The following is a 15,161-nucleotide window of genomic DNA, read 5'->3' on the forward strand; positions in this document are numbered from 1 at the left end:
CAGTTCTCTGTTTCTTTTCTTATAAACAACTTCTTGCACTTGGCAAACTCAGTTGGTTTCAGAAGACCAAAGCTGAGGATTAGGTTTTCTACTAATTTCTAAAAGTAAGTCCTTTACTGTTTTCTCTGAGAGCAGGAGATTAAATTTAAGGGGTTCTACTTAATTTATGGTTTTCAGTATTTTAGCAGTTTCTATTATTTCTGCAAGACATGGTGGCACTGTCAGGGTGTGATTTTGTGGCAACTTAAGCTGAACTGAATTGGGAGTGCTGCAGTTTCACCCATCCCCTTTTGCTCCCAAACATGTGCCCACTGCCCCTTTTACACCTGCATTTGCATTTATGTGTTTTTACAGTGCTGATGCTGAGGCGGGGAATCGATATTACCAAAGCTTAGCCTATTGAGAGGAGGAGATTCCAACTCCGACAAAAGTAGAGACTGGGAGCACAAAGTTCATGTCAGAGGAGTGAGGAAGGAGCAGAGCTGCTCTCTCGCCTTGGAAGTAGTTCAGTGGAAGTTTAAAACAATGTAACACCAAGCCCTCAGCTCATTTTTAGTGCCTCAAGTCTGTTTGAGATAGTGCCTCCTATCTGTCAGTCTGCATGGGAGACACAGGGGTGGAATCTGGCCTGAGGCACATTATAGAGGTGATCTTTCATCAGGTCAGCTCTTCAGAGAGGGTGAGATGTGATTCGGAGTCCAACAGGTTAGACAAGTGCCACTCACTTGCAGGGTGGGTTGATGGCAGAGCTGTGATTTCAGCATCCCAGGCTGTCTGCACCAGGATATCCAGAGTGAGCTGTGGGAACAGCCCAGACACAAAAACCTTGCTTTTACTGACCCAAGCATCCAGGAATCTAAGATGTACCACAGGGGCTCATGTTGCAAACACAAACACAGGAGAAATATCATTCTCTTCTTTTTTTGGACAGGTCACAGACAACTTCTGCATCTGGAAAATGCCAATAGTGGAGGCTACAATAACTGCAGGACTTTGATGTATTTCCTGCTCTCTAAACCTGCAGCTTTTGCCACCAGTCAATGATGCAATGGGTTTTTAACCACTATATAATACAGCTCTGGCTACCACACATGGCCAAAACTGAGAGGTTTGGGCTCCACTCTGCTAAAGTTTTCTCAGGGTGTACTAATTTTTTTGCTGTCATCTGTTTTTGGCAAAGTTGCAGTTGCCAGATTCGATCCAAACATCTGCTTTTTGCTGCTGGCTTTGTATAGTTTTATACTTTGACAACATCACCAGATACCATAGGGAAGACTTTGGGGTGACCTAATTGTGGCCTTCACAGGACCTGAAGTGAGCCTGCAAGGAAGATGGAGAGAGACTTTTTACAAGGGCCTACAGTGACAGGAAAAGGGGAAATGGCTTTGAAGTGAAAGACAGCAGCTTTAGATTAGATATTAGGAAGAAATCCTTCCCTTGAGGGTGGTGAGGCCCTGGCACAGGTTGCCCAGAGCAGCTGTGGCTGCCCCATCCCTGGAAGTGTTTAAAGCCAGGTTGGACGGGGCTTGGAGCAACCTGCTCTAGTGGAAGGTGCCCCTGCCCCCATGGTAGCAGGGTGGAATGAGATGATTCCTCCAATGCAGGCCATTCTACGATTCCATGAGACACTGAGAAAGCTTTTCCATCCAGTCCTTGCCTAGGTCAGTACTGTCTGTGCTGGTTTACTGGTAAAAATGGGTTTACAGGGAGAAACTCAAAGACAGAGTGGAAGCAATCTTTTATACTCTAGAGGTAGTTTGGTGGGCACTGTAGTGATGTTTCAAAGGTGAGATGAAGGAGATGGATTGCTCACATCTTAGTGAGGCACCCGGCAAAATATAAGTACAGTAAAAGTGCAGCTGGAGATCAGGATTCCTCCTGGCTTCACACAACACAGAGATTTCCACATTAGTTGCTGTCAGCATGGAGACCCCTTGACATTATTAGGTCAAAGAAAGGTGCTAATCCATCACAGAAAATGGTTCAGCACTTGATTTATATTCATTTATCTTTGCTCTGCACAAATGCTTTGTTCCTTATCCTGCTTTGAATCAGGCCAGCCTAATATATTGGCATCTCAATCATCATTTGGCTCCCACTGAGATGAAGAAGCAGTGGTGGGGCCTGCAGGGCCCTAACAGTGAATCAGTGATTTATTAGTAAGAATAGGGCAGGAAGGTGAAGATCATCTTGAAAATTGGTAGTTAAGAGACTGTAGCATTTTTCTGTTTGTCTGATTATTCTGCTCTGAAGAACCATAAACAAGCAAAAATAAACCCCAGTAACTTCAGGTTTCAAAGCACAGTATTAAAAAATAGATTCCTTCATATTTGTATGTTATTATGGTGATCTTGAAATTAAGGTACAATGGAAGCTGAATGGCTTTGCCCAGATAGCTCCAGTGGGTATCAGGTTCCAGCAGTGTTAAGCAGAGGCATGTCCAGCTCTGCTCAATCACCCTTTGTTTGTTGTGCCACTTCCCAGAGAATGAGGTGAGTGGAAGGGAGACAAATGATACTGGGGGCTAAAGGATATAGAGTGTTATGTGTTCCTAAAGACCCTGAAAACTTTTAGGAAAAATAAAATATTTCCAAGATGAGGGTGCAGAATTGGCTCTTACTTATTAGACTGTTTCCCAGGGCTCTCCCATTCTTTCACTGATTTCTTCATCACGGAATATTTGGTTATTTTTTTTCCTGTTTCTTTTCCACCATCCTTCCTCCATGTATCTATTTCCAGCCTCTCTGAGTCTCCTGTGTGCTCCTTTCTCCACCCTCTTACTGTTGTATTTCTTTTTGGGGAAAAAAGATAGTTCTAAAGTAAAATTTGAAATCCAAATAACTTTACACTGTGGAGCCACCTGGGTGTCAAATCCAAGTGATGCTCCCTTTACTCCCATCTGTATTTTGAAATTCCCAAAGTGGAGCTGCAGGGTAGTCTGGTTTTAGCCTTTATCAGCTTGTTCTGTTTTAACAGAACAGTGTCTTATTCAAACTGTTCAATAATTTGGTGAAAGGAACAGAAAAAAGTATTCTTAGATAGTTGAGCTTCCCCAAATCTGCCTCTGCCATGATTCTGGCTTTTGCTTTATTCCATGATAAATTTAAGAAGCCTTCTAAGACATTTTTTTCTTGGCAGTAATCAAAGCTATTAATATTTCTTGGATATAGTGATTACATACAAACAGCTGGATCCAAAAAGTGATTACTTCTGTGGAATGGGATTATTGATGTTCGATGGACTTTTGCTTTAAAAGTACTTCCATGTTGTGCATCTCTGCCTTGCAGCAGTGGAGATGCTGCATGTTGCCATCAGAGAGAAAATCACAATGTAGACCAACACAGAACCAAGAAAATAGCAAATATTAAGTTTATTTTATATGCTAATGCCTATATAAGTTTTATAAACAGAGGTAACACTATGATAGTTTATTAAAAAAAGAAAAAAGTTTTTCCAGCTGTTATTTGTTGTCAATGAAAGAGATGTGGTGCATGGGTGTAATAAAGATATCAAAATATATTTTTTAAATAAAATGTAAGATTAAGATTCTAATTTTCATCCTCCACACAGCTGCTATATTTGAAAACCGAAACATGGTAGTGTTCCCAAATTCTTCAAAGAACCATGGCCATCCAGTCTGAGCACTGTAAATATTGGTGCTTTTATACTTATGCAAAAAAATTGCTGTTCTAGAATAAAAATATAGGCAACTAGGTTTTCTTCTGAGTTATAAAACAATGCTGGGGATCCATTAATTAGAGTAGTTTCCTCACCAAGCATTCAGATCATAATGTAAATGTCTATAAATAATATAGTGGCCACAGGATTCTTTTGAAAACAAAATTCAAAGAGGTACTGTTTGACCAGGGAATGCTTGCTCAGGGCAGTTATATTTAGGGCTCTAATGGAAGTGTACAAGTTATGCTTTTTATACCAACTATAAATGGCTACAACCAAGAGAACTTAGACTTTGAAATGCATTTGGCACTTATGCAACGAGAGAGACAGGCCAGAGCCTTGTAGTGCAGAAAAAACCCCTCCAACTTTACAAACAGTGCCAAATTCTTACAGTGTTGCCACCCCTAAAGGGTACATTCAAAAATAGATCTTGCTTGTGACTGATGTTGAGCCTTGAAAGGCTGAATCCTGAGTGCAGTTGCGATGACAATAAGTAGGTGGTGTGGAACAAGAAAGATGAATTCAAATGCAGAAGCAGGGAGTAAAATAGGTGTTAGAAGCCAAGAAAGCCAAGTCGATGGTATAAGATGGTCCTTTAGTACCACACACGATGTGAGAAACGGGCTGAAGTGTTGCAAAGATAGAGGGCAAAATTGGGCAGTTGGTGACTAAGTGGAATTCCTCAACTCCACTTCTGAGCTCTAAACAGTTGGTCATTGTTGACAAGATCTCCAGGATGCTTTGATGGGAGGAAGCAGAAAGTTGTGAAATACTGTCATTAGTAAGAGACTGATTTGCTGTATTCTGGGGGAAAAAACTGCCAAATACTTCCAAGTGTTTGTTTGAGGAAATGAAAATTAAAAGAGGAATAGCTTCTGTCCTGGGATAGCTCGTCTTTAGTGCTATCAAAATACTCCTCTAGAGCAAACCCTGCCTAATGGTGCTTGGCAAACACAAACATTGTTATCTATATGGTGGAGGTTTGTGTTTGTCTTGTCCCAAAAGCTTGGACTAATACTGGGCTCGAGGCAGATTTGGGGGGGAAAATGACAGCGCTTGTGATTCATTAATTACTCATGCACATAAATGCTGGTGTGAGCAATTCACTGCTCTGCAATGATAATATTGGAGATTAAACCCCAGGTATCAATTCTACAATATACTGTCTGTTTTCTCGTGAACAACCCAGGATACACCCACCTAAAGTTTTGTGTTGTCTGGCTGGTGACTCAAAACCTGTCTGCAGGCAGGGGATGGATGTGCTCATCCTAGTGAGCCTCCAAGCCTTGCCCTCCTGAGGTCACACTTTATGGTCTCATGGCTGCACTGTGTTTCACTTAGATAAAATTTCAATTTTATATTGAGTGACAGATGCATATTTCACCCTGACAAAATCCAAGCTGTGCATTAGCTGACGGCTAATGGAGACAGTCCTAAGGAATTCCAGTCGTTTAGGAGCGGTAGGTTGGTTACTGCTGAGTTCCTGTTTCCTCCTGGCTTTTTTAGAATAAGCAGTTCTTATGACACTCTGATATTGTAAGTCATTAACTGATGTAATTGCAGTCTTGATGTTTATTATTAAGTGGCCACAGTTTCTAAAATTCTGTTTTAATGGCATGTTTACAGCAGCCAGGAGATAAATCATTGCCTTATTCTTGTAATGTCCAGGAGATTTCATCGGGGCAAGGGCTCACCTGTATAAAGAAGCTGCTGGGCACAGGTCTTCCAAAAGATTCCTCTGGAATAGCTGAGGAGGGATTGCACTGGATTATTCTGGAATACTGCTCTGGCCAGATTCTCCATCTTGATGTTCCCTACGAAAAGGAACTGGGAGTGACAGAGGATATAAATTTACTCTCCTCTTTGTTTGGCAAGCACACAGTCATGAGATGTATAAATAGAAGAATTGAAGGCAAGTAGAGAGAGGTCATTATGGCATGTACAAAGGGCTTACTCAGACCACATCTGGGGAGCTGGGCATGATTCAAAGGCCATATTACAGGAAGGACAGTGAACAATAAGGAATGGATTAGAAGAGGGTATTGTAGAGGCTATGAGGGCTCTAGCTGGTGCCTGCAGTTGCTTCAGTCCCATTGGTTACACCAGATAAAGCTGTTTTTACTGTATAAGCACCTAAATTGGAGACTTCTAAAGAATTCCAAGGGAATGGAGAAAGAGATATAAAATTCTTCTCCCTGAGCTTTCTAATCCCCTTAGCAATGTCATTGAAGGACTCCTGGAATTGCCACTGTTTATCTGTCCTACCTCTCTCCCTCCTTAAAAAATAAGGTTTATTTTTTAGCTTTCTTATATATACGTGTTGTTTCTTCTTTATAATTTCTCATGGAATTTCTTCTGTGTTTTTCAGAATAACTGTCCCAGTATTGTATCCATATCCAAATCTCTATTGGGCTCAAATCATTTTGCCATTCTTAACCCTCTCAGTTGGGTAAAGGTCCTCTTCTGGTATGATAAGTTCCACTGAGGTGCAATTATATACTGTCACAATATTGTGTCCTTTCATCTCAGAAGTAGCTGTGTCTGGGAGAGCTTTGGGATTACTGGAGGGAAAAAGGGCCTTGTAAATGAAAGATGGACTGTTGCTAAGGGACAAAAAAATGTGCTATTGGCACACTTGGGAAATGGGGACACTGCTGAGATGTTGGGCAGCGTGAAAGAGTAAGATGAGAATGAGAAACGAAGCAAGAACCCTTAACAGGAATGAAGCAATATCCCCATTTTCCAGATAAGATGGGACACGGAGATAAACTGGTCGAGGTTTACACAACTAGTTAATTCTAAGTCTTCCTCCTGTTTGACCACAGTCATTTTTTGGAACAGGATTCTGGGTTTGTATTTCTTTCACAGTGTTCATAATCTATTTATACCACGCCTCATAAAACTTTCTCTGTTTTTGTTTCATTGATATTTATAGCCCAGTATGGGGTTTTCTCTTTAGTTACTGGATCCTGAAAACAAGAGCCCTAAAAACATGGTTTTGTTGATAATTGCGGGATTTATTGATACTGATATTATTGTAGTGTGGGTCTTTGCCTGTCCTTGGACCCTGTGTAGAAGATCCAGTGCCTGGAAAACCACATGCCAAATTCTAATGGATCAACCTAATTTTAGGTTCACATGCTCCTTTTCAAAAGTACTTGTAGACATAATACCAGGAAGCATTTACAGGTCATATTTACAGGTTATATCTCAAAGGTCTTTTATTATGACCTATAAAATAGGAAGCATAGTTCTACAAAACTAGACTAAACCCTCATAATCATTCCATTTATTTCAAATCTCTGGATCCAGGTTGTGGGAGCGTGGTTGGCCAGTTTCTGATGGCACAGAGATTCTGAACTGGGAGGTTTGGGCTTTGCAAAGGGCTGGTTCTGATGCACAAAATTCGTAATTGCTTCTTTTCCTTTTGTCTGTTTCTCCATCTAGGAAATGGGAATGAGGACAGTCATTGTGCTGTGTTTTTTGGCAGCCATCACAATGTAAGCCAAGGATATGCTCCCTTGTGCTTATGTTCAATTAAGTGCTTGGGGCCAAGCCAGCTTAGTGGTTGTCCAGAAGACCACAGGGATATGGAAGTGGGATTAATGACTCAGGAAACACTGACTCGGTACTAAACCAAGGCCTTTCTCCTACATTTGTAGTCATTTGCAATCCCATATATCACAGCTGGATTCAAATACAATACAGACACTTCCTACCTTTTTTCCTCCAACTTCCACCATTTCCATAGCAAAAGGAAGGCAAAATGTTGAACCTTTCCAAGTGTGGGATAAAGACAGGGACAATGAGTTATTTATGACCAAGGAGGCATTTAAGTATTTGTAGTGAGTGTTCCTGGGCTCCTGCCCTTTCCCTGGAAGGGCAGTTACTGTGAGCTTTGAACTCTACTGCTTTCCCTGCTTTTGGACTTCAAGGTGCTGCACCCCAGGAAGAAGTGGTAGTGGATTTTGAGAGTGCTTCATAACTCCATTTTAGAGTATTTTGGTACTTCAGTCCAGCAGTGCCTGTTGACACTGAGCTACAGAATGGACCAGGCTGTGTGCATTAATGTTTTTAATAACATTCCTGAAGTCCAGGCAAACTGCAGTTTGTTAATCTGAAGAGGACATTGTCTATTTGAGCAGTTCGATCAAGACTGAGGAGTCTAGAAGTGTCCCATGAGGACATCAGCTCTTTGATGGAGAGATCAGTTGAGCACTTGCAGAAGATTTAAAAGATCTTCCCTCCTGCTTGAAGCTCCTCCCTTCTCTGCTTTTCCTCCTGGTTTCAGTTACACAATTACTGTTTAATGTGGATACAGATATAAGCAACTGTGCTTGATTTTTCTTACTGCTGACAAACTGAGAGAGATGCCTGCCTGCTCTGTAGCAGGAGCCACATTATTTTCCTATATGTTAGCAATTACTTGCATTGTTTCCTGATCACAAGCCATTCTCACAATCTGTAGCATGACTGGAGTTGATTATAGAGCCTATAATCAACTTTCTATCAGGGGGTTCTATCAGGAACACTTTGCTTGCTGTTTTATGGAGAGGTGGGGAGAGTATGTTTATGTTCTGTCAAAATGATCCCGTCTCGTTTCATAAAACAAAGGAGGGTTGAGCTTTCCTAGCAGTGGTGGGTCAGCAAGAAGAAAACAGAGCTCCAGGAATTGGCATTAATTCCTGGTGGTGCTCTGTGCTCGGAATTGATTGGCAAGGGGGAACTGCAGGGCATTGTGCTGTTTAGAAGAATGGGGAACAAAAAACAAGGAGAGCCTTGAATGCTCCTTGCCATGAAGAATTGCAGGACTTTGTGCAAGGTGACAGCCACCCTGATCTCATGGCCAAATTCCAGCATGGGAACTGCAGTTGCAATGGATGGGTCCATTGGAATCAGTGGGATTTGGCTGTTTCACTTCAGTGTAATCAGGTCATCATCTTCAAAATTTTGGCCTTCCAAGTCACAGCCTAGTTCAGTGGGATCAACTGCCATTCTCACCCCACGGAATGTTCCTTGTGGAATTTATCGCAAGGCAAACATTGCAAAAACACACTTGTGCTGGAGACCAATTTTTCTTACTCAATTCCCTAATACATTTTTCAAGCATACTCACAGCAGTTCTCATTTCACATATGGGGCTTTTAGAAACAATTTATAATGTATGAAGGTGATCCTGAATTTTCCAAGGGCTTTCTGGTTGATTTGACCAAATAGGTACTTTTGTTCCTGCTGTTGTAATTTGTATTATGGAAGCGTTCAGTAACAATCACCACTGATGTAGGTGCAATGAAAACAGAACGCACAGAGAATCCTTACCCAAAGAACCTGGTTTAATTCTGGCCAAAGGGAGAAATCAATACACATTGCGTTGTCTCATAGACTTTACTTGGTATATTTAAAAAAAAAAAAAAAGACTTTTTCTCTGTCAGTAATTTATGGTGTAAACCCCTGTCCTAATTATATTCCCGATCCTTTGCCTAATCTGTCATGAATACAGCCAGTGCATTTCTGAAATAAGGGACTTAGTACCCTGGGCAATTTCCATGAGGAATCCCAGACAGCAGAATTCAAGTGCTTTCCAGCCAAGTCTCCTTGGCCCTTTGCCACTTGTGAGTGGCCCCATCTTAACCTCTAGACATCAGAGAAGTGTTTGAAAGTCATCAAATGGCTGATGAGTTAATCACTGGGAGGTTGTCTGCCAACATCAAGGAATCCGATGAGGGAAAGGCCAGAGAAAATCACTCCAGCAAGGTAAAAATCATGGAGAGTCCTTTTGCCATGAATGTAACATGCAAACAATGTGAAGTGTGAAGATACAATGGATAGTTGGAAAATTATTTGAAATAAGATTTTTAAACATTCAGATCTTAAAATAAAATTGAGGTAAAATTCTGCATTTACTTTATTGTGATACCAAAAGAGCAGAACCAGCTCAGGGAATCACAGAATCGTGGAATGGTTTGGGGTGGAAGGGACTTTAAAGATCATCCAGTTCCAACCCTCCTTCCATGGGCAGGGACACCTTCCATTAGACCAGGTTACTCAGAGCCCCATCCAGCCTGGTGTTGGATGCCTCCAGGGATTGGGAATCCACAACCTCCCTGGACAACCTGTGCCAGGGCCTCACCACCCTCCCAGTGAAGAAATGTCTTCCTAATATCCAATCTAAACCTGGCCTCCTTCAGCTTAAGGCCCTTCCCCCTTGTCCAGAGTCCCTCTCCAGCTCTGTTGGAGCCCATTTAGGCACTGGAAGGGACTCTAAGGTCTGCCCAGAGCCTTCTCTTCGGCAGGCTGAACACCCCTAGCTCTCCCAGCCTGTCTCCAGAGCAGAGGAGCTCCAGCACATGCTGGAAACCACGCAGGAGTTTGCCCAGTCCTGCTTGTGGGAGTTGTCACGTTACAGCCAAAGCTCTCCACAGAACTGCTGCACCTCCTAAAGCAGAAAGATGTCCAAGAGTGTGAACAGACTTTTCCCTGGATCTTGCTCAGACTGGAAACATTTTCAGTTGCTATTAAAAAGCATCAAATTACAGACAACAATTTCAAACTCTTTAGGCAAGCAGAATAATTTGAATTTAAGGAACTGCTTAACTGGAATTTCACCCAGTCGTGACTGTCTTTTAAGATGGTTGGCAGCAAGTGCTCATGAGCAGGTTTCATATTTAACTGAGGTAGAATAAATATGCCTTTATTTCCAGCTGCTGTTTCAAAGGCTATGGAAATATGAGAAACAAATTGTTAATCTAGAATCACACCATTCTAGAGAGGTGAATTCTTAGCTCCTTCTGCTGAGGTTTGAGCTAAGCCACACTCAAATTAATTGATTAACTAACTCACTAACTTCACCTGGGCTTGGATCCTGTACTTAAAATCTTAGTTAATTGAAAAAAAAGTGACCAGAATTCCAGGATAAAGCCAGGGATTTGTAGGAAACGCAACATAGAGTAAATACTGTAAGAGCAGTTCATTCCTGCAGTGTAATTATGTACTGTTTCACATTGTTGTTTTATGGGGAAAACGCATATTTGCAAGTCAGGAAACAAGTGGGCAGTCTGAAGGTGATTTCAAACAGAGAGTGTTTTGACATGGATTGATTTATTTCAATTCCAGTTTTGCTTATTTAGCCAGTTGTGATTAAAAGCAGTAGTTCTAAACATTCAAAAAATGTAGGAATGTGAATGCCAGACAGAAACTGTCCCTGTGGTTTACCATTATAACACCTTTTGACTGCACATTCCTTGATTTGAGAGGCAGGAGAGCAGGAACCACTGTTTGGGGTATAAACAGTCATCACAAGGCAGTTGTCTGTTATCAAACAACTATTTTTATTCTATATAAATGATTGAGTCCTGTTCTTAATTATAATACCAGTGGGAAAAGCTCAACTTCAAATGTCTTTGTACCTGAATTTCTGATCTGAAGAGCAAAGATGATGCTTCTTCCAACTCCACTGGAAGTGTATCAGAGAGGAAATCCTGATGAGGGTGTTGCAAGATATAATAATTGTGGGGTATGTTTCTACCCCACAAGTAGAGTTTAGTCACTGTTCTCCCTGTCTCAAAATCAGTGTTGGGAGGTGTGTCCTCATTCCCAGGACTGCTCATATCTATCAAGGCCTGCCAGACACAAGGAGCCTTTGAAACCTTATATCATGAGGGCCTGATTCATACCCCTCCCGATCCCAGGGAAAATTCCCGGTGGCACCATCAGGCTTTGGCGCATTGCCCAAGTCTTGGTAACTTCCTTATTTCTCCCTGGTACACAGAGGATGCTCCTCAGCTGTACCAAGGCAGATGACAACATAAATCTCATCCACGACCATCCTGCGTGAGTCATTTTTCCAAAGGTAAATAAATCCTCCCTGTTTCCTCACACCACCTGGTGAAGCATTAACTGAAAAACTGAGAAAATGTTGTTGTGTCTGGGAGCCAACTTCAATCCCTCTGCAAATCTTTATTTTTAATTCCTTGTTAGAAAACAGAACCAACTGGAACCGGCTGGCAGAGAAAATGTGCCCCATTTTTTTCCTGGTAATGTAACTGCCAGTTTCTGTTTTCGCCTCTGTAGAATTATGTGCCTCTATTTGAAAGTTTTGACAAATCAGTCTATTTTCATTCTCCCTCTGCCATAAATTCAATCCATATGTCTTTCAAACATCCTTTCATAGCTTTGGCATGGAAAAGGAAGTGGCTTAGGTTCTGTATAGTGTATTTAAAGCAAGCTCTTCTAGTTTGCATGCATCACTTCTGGTAGCTCTTAAAGCCTTAACTTCCTAATTATTCAGGTTAAGAGGGCATTGGCAAAGTGTTCTCCATTAACTAACAGTGATGTACAGTGAAGAAGCACAACAGGATAAATCATTCCCTTATTCTCATAATGTCCAGGAAGTTTTTGATGCAGCCCTTGGCTTTACCACCAAGCAGGATGCGAAGAGGATGTGAAAAGGGTAGGAGAGATCAATGCAGCATAAAATCTCAAAAGAAAACATCAAGACAAAGAAACAAAAGGTCTTGTACAATGTGCTGCCATTCCTCTGGCAGGGTTTTGTTGAACAAGAATACACAGCACCAATGAGACAGGAGGTCATTGCCACAGGAGCAAAGTATCTCCACATCTGAGACTGACCCAGGGTCGGGAGGTGAAGGGTGGAAGGAAATGTGGGTCCAGGCTGAAATGGATTGGTATGGCTGTGCATGGATCAAAGCTAAAAAGCAAAAATACAGGATGCCGCAGGGTAAGAGCACAGGCAGTCGTGGCTGTTAGCATCCTTGTCTGAAATCATGAAAAAGTTGGGCTGGGGGTGCTACTGCAGTTGCAGGATGGATCTGTAATTAAAATTGTGGTAGCAGTCAAACACAGCTGAAGGTGTGGCAGTAGCAAGGGCACAGGAACACTGGTTGAGTGACTGCAGGCAGCTTTTCGGAGTCCACCCGCCATGTGGATGCAGTGTCACGCTGGGTTTCATCTGATCCACCCCAGGGTCACTGTCCCACCCCAGCCCCCATCACATACCCAGCTCCCTGTCTCACACCAGCTCCAGGGATCACATTCCCCCTTCCCTGTGCCACATGGAACAATCTTGTGGCCAAAAGACAACAAATTTCAGCTGGCTAATTTGAAGAGAAACTATTCAACTAATGGATTTCTGGGAGGAAAGCAGGGAAGGCATGTTTTTTTTGATCTTTATGTTGCACTGACTTGCCTTGTGGCTGCAGATCTGCCATGGTCAGCCAAAGATAATGGGTGAGAAAGGTGACTTGGGGAAAGTGAATGAGTGCCCCTGTTAGAGACTGCCTGCATCTTAATGTGTGGGTTCTTGGTAGCATACCCTTCACTGCCATTTCAGCCAATTTACCCAAAAGGTCTCTAATTTGCCAGTAATGCAGATGAGTTGTAGGAGTATGCACAAAGTGGGATGGGGTCCCAACAACAACTAACAAAACTGAGTGCAAATCCATCAATGACTGCATAGTAATGCATGCAAGAGGAGATGGAAGGAGTGTGTGTGTGGTAAATGCATGTGTGCAATGTAATTATCTTTCTAATCTCTGTCTCTCGCGCAGGGGTCATTTATAGAGATGAAAATATAACCTCAAAACTCGTGGGCGTTGCTTGGCTTATCCAGATCTTTGCACATGTAGAAACCACAGTCTGAGCATTTGAAACTGCAGTGGCAGGTTCAAAGGGCTGGCACAGCCCATGGTTTTGTTTGCAGGGTTGCAGAGATTTCAGCTACCTGAGGTGGACTCAAGGCTGTTCCACATCTCCGGGTCAGGCCCTTGTATCCCACAATCTGCATACAGCTGTTCCCCAGCAAGCTGAGCTGTGTGTGCAGCAGAGCTGTTGTGTAAACAAGAGTGGAGACTTCACCGAAGCTTTTCATGTAGTTTTATCTCAACTGCAATTTGTTCTGAGCTTTTAAAGGCTGAAGAAACACCCAGACTCAGTCCCCAGGGCCCAATTTCCCTGTTTCAACCATTCCAAGGGTATTTATGGCACAGTTTGATTTTCTTTGAACTTGTCAGAAGACCTCAAGTCCCCCAAGAAAGGTGCTGAGTTCTCTTAGAGGGACTTGCTTTTGCACACCTGTAGCTTCACTTCTAACAGGTCTGTTGTCTGCTCTTGCCCCAGGTGTGCTGTCCCTACCTGCCTATTTCAGCCCCTACAACGACGGCTCGGTGTGCAGCGACGGACGGGCCGACGCGTACGCCCAGCTGGAACTCCGGACCCTGGAGCAGTCCCTGCTGGCAACGTGTGTTGGAAGCATCTCTGAACTGAGTAAGTTTTGGCTGCAATCAACCACAGGTTTCTTTCAGCAAAGCAGGAGAGCCAGTTCCTCCTCTGAGGTCAGTGGGAGCGTTGCCATTGTTGACAGCACAAGCAGCATTTGGCTGACGTTGGGGAAGATTTAATTGTCTCGTGGTGCTGTTTATGAAAATCAGCTTGTTTCATTAGTCTGCTTTAAATTTAATTCACCTGGAGATATACAAGATGTGGCTTTTCTAGCCTTTTGGTAGTGGTGTTAGTGCCAACTGAAGATGGATGCTCTTGCCCAGATGCCTGTGGAGGATTTCTTGCACATTTGTGAAGCACCTCCCTCAGATGGCAGACAGGGTTCCACTTTGTTAGTGTTTCTGCAGTGGAAATGTCAAGGGTGCAGGATATTCAAGGAAAAGCTTTTTGGTTACTTAAAAAACAAAAAACGGAGGAAAAAAATCGGAGAGCACTTGGGTAACAAAAACTTGTTCAAACCCTTCTTTTTTTCGTGCTAAGCAAATGAAATGTTCCATTCCTAGAGTACTCACAAAACCCCTTTAAAGTAAACAAAAATGATTTGTGTTTTCCTGGTCCTACTTTTCCCTTGCAAAGTTTCTGCTGGCATCACTTTCTTAGTCTGCACCATCTGAATGCTAATGAATGTCAGGGCCAGCAAGGAGTTTGTGGGTTTCACCATTTATTTTGCAACCTGCCTTAATTTGAGGTTTTCAAATTCCTTTAACACACCTCTATTTATCCTGGAACACAAGAGAACATTTGTATCAAGGGCCTGAGATTGAATACAGCTTCCTCTCTCCCTCTCTTCCCCCATCCCTGCCTTGGCCAACTTGGTCAGTACATCCAGTGAATAGATCTCCTGATACAGTTGCCTACTTTTTTTTTTCTTTCTTTTAAATGTTGCTGCACACTGCCAGAAAAATAGAGTGAGTGTGCAAAGGAGAAGGAACGTTATTCTGAGCTGAATATTTGAATTCCAGATGCATTTCTGCTATAACTGCACAGACTTCTGTGTTAGCACCAGTGCTGGAGGATTCATGATATTCTCATAAAATGTGCAGATCTTGTGGCTACTGGAATGGAAAGGCAGAGTTGTTAGGTTTTTTTAATTCTGAAGTGGGTCCTTAAGCTGAACATACTGTACAACAAACGAGTGGCACAGCTTTAGATTGCAAAGTGAGATTTTTAATACTCCATTGATAATG

At 42.4% G+C, this 15,161-nt stretch overlaps 1 protein-coding gene across 1 annotated transcript in view; it reads left to right on the plus strand.

Moving 5' to 3' along the window:
- Positions 1–15,161, plus strand: part of ABTB2 (ankyrin repeat and BTB domain containing 2) — a 114,559-nt gene that overhangs the window by 60,127 nt on the left and 39,271 nt on the right. The window contains exon 2 of the mRNA XM_017826782.1: positions 13,813–13,959. Coding sequence (XP_017682271.1) covers positions 13,813–13,959 — 147 coding nt within the window. The remainder of the gene's footprint in view (positions 1–13,812; positions 13,960–15,161) is intronic.

The sequence above is a fragment of the Lepidothrix coronata genome, unplaced genomic scaffold, assembly GCF_001604755.1.
Source record: "Lepidothrix coronata isolate B3197 unplaced genomic scaffold, Lepidothrix_coronata-1.0 Scaffold130, whole genome shotgun sequence".
Classification (NCBI taxonomy): domain Eukaryota; kingdom Metazoa; phylum Chordata; class Aves; order Passeriformes; family Pipridae; genus Lepidothrix; species Lepidothrix coronata.